Source organism: Trichoderma reesei (genome assembly GCF_000167675.1).
Source record: "Trichoderma reesei QM6a unplaced genomic scaffold TRIREscaffold_9, whole genome shotgun sequence".
Lineage (NCBI taxonomy): Eukaryota > Fungi > Ascomycota > Sordariomycetes > Hypocreales > Hypocreaceae > Trichoderma > Trichoderma reesei.
In genome coordinates this window covers 1,023,988-1,032,180 of record NW_006711156.1, presented here as the reverse complement: position 1 = coordinate 1,032,180, position 8,193 = coordinate 1,023,988, and the positions used below count along the sequence as shown (strand labels likewise).

Here is an 8,193-nt window from a genome sequence, read left to right as displayed (position 1 = left end):
CTTTAGTTAAACCCCCTTAACCTAAAATGCAGGTACTAGATAATCGTGAGCCGCAGTAGAATCGCCGTTGCATTGCTATCGATCTTGGGTTTACCTACCTGTTCTGGTATTTCATATTGCCACCTTAGGATCGCCTACCACCTTGTTGACGGTGCGTCGGTCCGCGCTTGAAGTGTCCGTGAGCTGCGTTAGCGCGTCGTATCCATGGTCACATCGTAACATTTTGTCTCGTATCAAGGCCGGGCTTACATGGTTGAGGCAGTCCGGATATAAACTCATTGTGTCCACCGCGGCCAATGCATCCCATCAACAGCAACAGATCCATTCCTTGCCGCAACCAGCGTCCGAGCTCTCAATCCTGCCCATCGGTAACTGCTCTTGGAAAAATCGTGCTTGGACCCGTTGCGTGCAGGAGATGGGACAACGTCCGTTGTCCAAAGGGAGGTTCTCCACAGACACTCGATTCGGTGACGGAATCTACAACATCGGACAATTTCACAAGATCCTCTTTCCACTTCGGGGTGATGGAGGGCACCTCATCTCCAGCCTTAATCCGGGCTGTCTCTGCTCCGGTGAGCCGTGCTCAACACCATGTCTCTTCAATACCTGCCATATCGCGGAACTTGCACTCTTTGTCTACCGCGGCATGAAGCTGTAGTTCACGGCATGTGCCTATGCGGAGGCGAATTTCCTTGTATCGATAGGTAAAGGACATCGAGGAAGCAGAGGAGAACAAGGAAGACGCATGGAGAGGGGATAGAACCGAGCGGGGAAGAGAGAAACAGGAGAGACGGGATATGGCTGATTTTGACTTGGGCAAAATGCCGTGAACTTTTGGTTTATAAATGAGGACATCTCATGATCATTATCTCGACGTGGCTTTTCTGAGCCAGACGCTGTAACTGCATCATTGCAACTGAAGCTACAGAACACCCCATCCTCTTATTTCAGAAACATGAGCTACAACGAAAGGTTGCATTTACACGAGACAAATCTCACTCCGATGACAGCACCATCTTATAGTCCTTACTACTCAGTAACAGACGATCAAAAACGCTATTCCGATGATCCCTACTCGCAAAACTCGTCCTATGTCGGCTCCAGGACTGCACACGCGGATGCTGCCACTTCCTACATATACGGACCCTATGGAGTGCCGGACAGTAGCATGTCATCCATGCCTCGGCCGTCCCACCATCACCATCATCTACCAGATACGGGTCGCTCATCAGCTTCGATGCTCGAAGAGCATGGTCAAGATTCGTATAACCTTGTTGGACAAGAAGGGATGCCTTCTCCTGCGCGGCGGCCTCAGCGACCTAGGGTCAAGTTTAGCAAGGAGGAAGACGAGCTTCTGATTGAGCTAAAGGAAAAGAGGCATCTTACGTGGAAGCAAATTGCCGACTTCTTCCCAGGACGTAATCCAGGCACATTGCAGGTGAGATACTGTACGAGGTTGAAGACGGAGGGCACATCGTGGACAAGAGAGATGGTATGTAATTCCTTTTCCTGATTTCGCTAAGAATGTACCCTGCACTCTACAGGAGTAAAGTTGACCCAGTGATTATCGCAGGACGAAAGGCTCTTGGACGCTTTGAAGAGCTACGAGGACGAGAAATGGCGCATTGTTGCGCAGCGAGTTGGGAATGGTGTCACACCAATGGGATGCTGCAATCGCGTGTGGGAGCTATTCAACGATGATCTTGATGATGCCTCGCAATTTTCCTTTTCACATGAGAGCTGAATGTGGCATATCAATATCGCGGAGCGATAGATGACAGTGAGAACAGCAATATATATATGAAATGATCAGTAGCATCCTGGGATTATATCGGGGAGTGTTGTATGTTAATCAATCACGGATAAGGCATGTTGGCGGAATAGCTATCCAGTATCCAAACAGTTCTGTCTATGTAAACCATTGCCACGTTCTGCTACTATTGCTTGGTGTTTCTGTCATCGATATGTAGTATATATACCCCATGTTCTCGCTTCACATGCATGAATGTTTTGTCTTTCTACCATGTATGAGACATTCCGGGTAGCAGTTGTTTGGCCAGTTCGGTGTCGTCCACAATAGTGCCCGACTCAACCATCGCAATTAACGTCCGATGACAAGACACGTCCAGTTCACGGGGCTGACCGATGCTACTTTGCTCCAGAAAATCAGCCGTCTCGACGAGCCAGCCATTGAAGTCGTGGATCTCCGTTGGTTTGCCTGCGCGAACATCCTGAAGCATTGAGCTAGTGTTGTCCTTTACCACTTGGCCGATGTTGTAAAGCATTGAGTGAAGCTCAGCAAATGAAAAGCGCAAAGAGAGCTCTTCTCTCACGGCTTCCAGAGACTTGCCAGGCTTGACATCTGACGACGCCGCGAGAATCTCGGTGGCGATGGGATGATTGATGAGAGTCTGCAGGATGGCGCTTGATTCATGTAGAAGGCGGACAATGACTTTGGCTACAATGCCATTGGAGTTTTCGAAGAGGGCGCCATTCTTACAGCGAAGGACGGCAGTAAGGGGGTTTATGGTAGAGTTCACAACGAGCTTCTGAAGCTGCGATGCCCAGAGTTCGGCTCTTGTCAAGGACCTTGAGTTGAGACAGGGAGCGGAGGCAATGGCGTCTGTCAAGTAGGCTACGCTCGGTGCGAGAGGACGAGCCGTGTTGTTCAGCAACACAGGCCCAACGGCACTGTCTGCAGGTGAGGCGTGAAGACTCTTGAATGGCCCCTCCGACAAGACGCCGTGATTCGTAACACAAGCCAGAAAGTTGGGCGCGTCGTTATCAGGGTACCGCTGGGCCACGTATTTCTGTCCGTAGGGCGGCCACAGTTTAGACATGCCGTTTTGAAGAAACGTCACGCTGCTGCTGCTGTCGAGATAGCGTCGTAGTCTGTCAGCTTCAGTCATGGCTGCGGAGGCTTTAGTTGCAACGATGAGGTTGCGGATTTTGTTCGCGTGAGCGACTTCTCTGACAGGGCCATGTGTAGGTGCTTGCTCAGTCCACAACTCGATCTGAAACTCGTCTTTTCCGCGATAAAGCCGTCCTGATCTGGTGATCTCGAGGCCTGGGCCATGGATCCACTGGGCCAATAGTTCCTGTTTGTGTACGACGAGGGTAATTGGAGGCCGAGGCGAGTGCATGGAGAGACAGCTAGCGTAGAGGCGACCCAGATTGCCAATCCCCAATATGAAGATTCGGCGATCCAGGTCAGAAGGATCAGGCTGGTCTGCACTAGGACTCAGACTGCTTGGAACGCTACCCCTTAAATTGTCTGGGCTCCAGGCGTACAATTTGGGGGCCGGGCTTGTATTGCTCAAGAGCGATGTGAGCCATGCGGGCTGGCGAGATTGTGTAGAATAAGCCGCCATGGGTTTGGTGAGTCTGCGAACATCTGGTGTATAAGGGCGGGCGAAGCATGAGCATGGAATGCGGCGACCAAATAGCCTAGTCCAGCTTGACATATCGAAGCCTCACTCACGGAGAGGGTCACTGTGACTGGCTGGGAGGAGGAAGTTGGGAGAATCGTGTGGTGGTATTCAAAGATGCGATGTGTGAGGGGCAGTTTCGGAATATGGCGCTACAGCGCACAACTGTGTGTCTGTGGGTATGGATCAGGCCGTTGGTAAGAACATGATATGTGGCCAGCTGATGATTTGATCTTGGTCCGAGGCAATCAATCTCACTAATCATGGATTTCATGAATGAATATCGCGAGCTCGAATTGAAGCAACGCCAGGGTAGGCACTTTTTACAATAGGTCCGGAACTCGGATAAGCGAAACTGCGTTAGGGGATAGATGCATAATGCAAGAGCCGCAGGTACCAAAGGCGCTTTGGGTATCGACAGCATCTCCTGGGCGAACTGGTTCAATACGAGGAGAGACTGTCGCCCTTGTGAATCTAGGTAGGTAAAGAGGAAGTGCCGAGGTATCGAGCACCCTGACTTGGTTTCTAGTAGATTGAATGCTCTTTCAATGCAGTCCCGCAGAGTGCATGTAAGCTTCAAAATTTCACCTGGATATGCCCCGAATTAAGATCGCGACGTAAAGCACGAATATCTTATGGAGCCTTCAGTCACCATAAAGCTACTTCTGCAGTTGAGATTGAGATTATTGACGTGGCATCACCAGAAAGATCTCGGCACCTTCCTTGATGACGTACCTGCTCTGAACACACGTAAAGTGCTTGCATAGTCACGTGACACCGCGTCTGCCTGTGTAGTGGAACCCTTGGGTGATGACCAATCAGCTTCTCCCTCCTTCGCCACTGGCTGAGGCATGTGCGCCATTGAATCATCGAATCCAACCTTGAAGGAAACTCTTCTCTTCTCGCCTGTCATTTTATCCTCGATTTTCCATCGTTCCGGCGCTGATCTACAAGCTCTTTTCCCCTCGCATTGCGATCCAACGAGAATATGATGCACCACTGAAGGGACAGCGGCTGTTCTCGGCATGCGCAGACATCGCATTTTTACTTGTCAGTAGGCTGCCTCGATCGCCGCCGTGCATCGTTCGTTCTTTGCCTCGGAAATTCTCGAGCGCAACCACAAGATAAAGAAACACAATCGTTATCCAGAGTTGGCGGCTCTTCTTACTCCTACATGGGAGTGTTGATCCTCTCCCGAATTCTCGGAACGCGAACACTCCTTCTCTCACTGATACTTGGCCACTGTTTCGTCAAAGTACATCCGGTCGTACTGGACAACATGGACTCTGAAAGGGACACGAGGGAAAAGGCTGTCGGCGAAAACGGCAGTGCCTTGCACAACGAAACGATAGCTGCAGCTCAGCATGACTCAACTTCCGAGACGATTGCCGAGTCACCACCAGCCGCTGGAATGACTGAAGATGATGCGCTGAGGAATCTCTCTGGGACCGTGCGAGATCAGGATGAGCTGGAACGAGATATTACCATGCAGGCTAACGCGGCAATCATGGAGGCTGAGGACAAGAAAGACCGTGCCAGGATTGCCAAACTCGAGCTGACTCGTGATCGCTACAAGACCCAACTTGACAAGGAAAGACGGAAGTTGGATAGAGTTGCGGGCAACCCACATCAGTCGCGAGCCCTGCAAAACGAGATCGCCAGAATCGAACAAGATATCAACCAAGCGACTCTCGACATCGGGGATTTCGAGCTGCGTATCCAGAAGAGGCACCAAGAAGATCCGCTACAGAGCATGACCCAGGCAAAGTCGAAGAGACTTCCTGGCGAAAGCCATCGCGACTATCTCATCAGAACCGGCAAGATCACTCCATTCTCGAAACTAGGAGGCACTCGTCCAGCCGGTATCGAAGGCCAACTTGCCGACACCATTTTGGATGCTGAGGAGGAAGCGACTGCGAATCAACTGGGGGACGAGTCCTTCGAGGGTCCTCTGTCGCATCAATTACTTCGTCGTCCCGGATTCTCGGAAGAGAACACACCGTCCCCGCCGAGTGAAAAGACCTCGGCCGAGGCAGAATTCTCACTTCGACCACGAAAGAAGATCAAAGTCTCGCGAAGAGCAGAACGCGAGCCGTCGGCTGACTTCGAGCCCGAGGCGCCTTCAAGTCCAGAATCTACCGACTCTACCGTCTGGCAGCAGACAACCGAAGATGACATCATTCGACAACAACGACGGAAGGCAAAAGCTAAGAAACAGGCCGCGGAGCAAGATTCTATCGATCTTAGCAAGATTGATGATGGCAACGAGGCTCACTATAAGAGGCGGCTCAAGGACTGGGTCGATCGAAGGAGTCGAGCAAGACGAGCCAAACGCCAGAGCGACCCATTTGCAAACCCTGAGGATAGTGACGAGAATGAGGAAGAGTGGTTTAAGCCTGCCCCAGGTGTTCCCGATCACCATTTCACCGACGATCTCAAGCTACCAGGAGATGTATATCCCTCGCTATTCGGATATCAGAAAACTGGCGTCCAGTGGCTTGCGGAGCTTTACAAACAAAGTGTTGGGGGAATCATTGGAGATGAAATGGGTCTCGGGAAAACAGTGCAGCTGATTGCTTTCATCGCCGCTCTGCACTACAGCAAAAAGCTCAAGAAGCCAGTCATTGTGGTTGCTCCTGCCACGCTCCTTCGCCAGTGGGTGAGCGAATTCCATCGGTGGTGGCCACCTCTGCGCGTTTCTATCCTGCATTCTTCCGGCAGCGGGATGCTGAATCCTTCGGCTGAAGATGAGTATGATCTAGAACATTTTAGCCCAATGGCTACCCGGTCAAACAAGGCGGCGAAGAGAATCGTCCGAGGGGTGGTTCAGAAAGGTCACGTCCTCATCACCACGTACACTGGACTTCAGACATATGCCGAGGAGCTGTTAAACGTTGAATGGGATTATGCGGTGCTGGACGAAGGCCACAAAATCCGAAATCCAAATGCCGAAATCACAGTCACATGCAAAGAGCTCAACACGCCAAATCGGCTCATTCTGTCAGGAACTCCAATTCAAAATAACCTGACCGAGTTGTGGTCGCTCTTCGACTTTATCTATCCGATGCGCTTGGGGACTCTGGTCAATTTCAAGCAACAGTTTGAGATCCCCATTCGCCAAGGCGGCTATGCAAATGCATCCAACCTGCAAGTCATGACAGCTGAAAAATGCGCCGAAGCTTTGAAAGAAACCATCAGTGAATACTTGCTTCAGCGATTGAAGGTCGATGTGGCTGCCGACCTTCCGGAAAAGACAGAGCAGGTCCTGTTTTGCAAATTGACTGAAGGCCAACGCAACGCATATCAGACGTTCCTCCGCTCCGACGAAGTTTCTGCCATTCTCAATAAGACACGCCAATCACTGTATGGTATTGACATACTCCGCAAGATTTGCAACCATCCTGATCTTTTGGACAAATCTCTCTCGCAAAAAGCGGGCTACGAGTTCGGCGACCCCAAGATGTCGGCAAAGCTTCAGCTCACTAAAGACCTTCTGCAGAAAGTCATGATACCGAATGGACACAAGACACTGTTATTTTCACAAGGGAAGCAAATGCTTAATATTATAGAAAAATGCATCAGAAACTGTGGAATTACCTATCTTCGCATGGATGGAGAAACTCCGATTGACCAGCGACAGCCCATGATCGACAAGTTCAACTCTGATCCTGATATTCACGTCTTCATCATGACGACCAGGACTGGTGGACTGGGTACAAACCTCACTGGCGCTGATCGTATCATCATCTTCGATCCCGATTGGAATCCATCTACCGACCTGCAAGCGCGAGAGCGAGCATGGAGACTTGGTCAGAACAAGCCCGTCAAGATTTACCGACTTATGACGGAGGGCACAATTGAGGAAAAGATTTATCATCGCCAGATTTTCAAGCAGTTCATGACGAACAAGGTTCTCAAGGATCCAAAGCAGCGAAGCTCTTACGACCTCTCCGACTTGTATGATCTGTTCACTTTTGACGGCAACACAGACCCCGCTGCGTCAAGAAGCGAAGTCTTCAAGGGTGCGGAAGTCAAGCTGGGTGAAAACCGAGACAACACGGACGCAAAAGCCCTGATCCCCATTGGAGACATGGGCGAAAAGAAGGAGCTGAAGAGCCTAGATATGGTCGCTTCGATGGAGGATGTCAAAGAAGATCCATCTTCTCACGAAGAGAAGCGCATGCTGGAGGGCATCTTTGCGCGATCAGTGAACAGTGCCTATGATCACGAACAGATCGTCAACGGGCCGCAGAAGGTCAAGGCTGACCTGGCCATTCTGCGCCAAGAGGCCAACAGAGTCGCCCGCGAGGCTGCTGCACATCTCCGGCACTCGGGTGAGGAAGCCCGTCGAGTGCCAATTGGAACGGTCACTTGGACAGGTGAAGTTGGCACGGCGGGTCGACCTGGCGGCAATCGCCGTCGTGGCGGTCCAAGTTCGGCGGGTATCGTGGGCAATCTCGCGGGTCGCCAGGGACTGGATAGCGGTAGCAGCTCTCGGTCCGGCACACCCGCAGCGGACAGAAACATGAAGGCCAAGGATTTCATTCCCCTGATCAAGACGTTCATCAGCCGTCATGGAGGGAAAGTCCCAAGCAAGATGTTGGTGGATCACTTTAACCCTTACTGCCCTGGCAAGAAGCAGACCGACGAATTCAAGACTGCGCTGGAAACGGTTGCCGTTTTGAACAGGGTCAGCAGTACTGGCAGGGGCATGTGGTCGTTGAAGCCCAGGTTTCAATAAGCTATTCAGATTCGTCAGAAGGGT

At 51.2% G+C, this 8,193-nt stretch overlaps 3 protein-coding genes across 3 annotated transcripts; 2 read left to right on the top strand and 1 right to left on the bottom strand.

Annotated features, from left to right (window-relative positions):
- Window positions 1-955: 955 nt before the first annotated feature.
- Window positions 956-1,744, top strand: TRIREDRAFT_107541 (uncharacterized protein; the record flags this gene model as incomplete). Its single annotated transcript, XM_006965466.1, has 2 exons — window positions 956-1,492; window positions 1,574-1,744. The coding sequence occupies 2 exons, from the start codon at window positions 956-958 to the stop codon at window positions 1,742-1,744; spliced, it is 708 nt and encodes a 235-aa protein (XP_006965528.1).
- A 274-nt stretch (window positions 1,745-2,018) lies between these two features.
- On the bottom strand, window positions 2,019-3,371 carry TRIREDRAFT_62034 (uncharacterized protein; the record flags this gene model as incomplete). Its single annotated transcript, XM_006965337.1, has 1 exon — window positions 2,019-3,371. One exon carries the CDS (start codon window positions 3,369-3,371, stop codon window positions 2,019-2,021), a length of 1,353 nt encoding a protein of 450 aa, XP_006965399.1.
- Window positions 3,372-4,707: 1,336 nt separating this feature from the next.
- On the top strand, window positions 4,708-8,169 carry TRIREDRAFT_62057 (uncharacterized protein; the record flags this gene model as incomplete). The annotated part of the gene is made up of 1 exon (XM_006965465.1): window positions 4,708-8,169. The coding sequence occupies one exon, from the start codon at window positions 4,708-4,710 to the stop codon at window positions 8,167-8,169; it is 3,462 nt and encodes a 1,153-aa protein (XP_006965527.1).
- Between the last annotated feature and the right edge of the window lie 24 nt (window positions 8,170-8,193).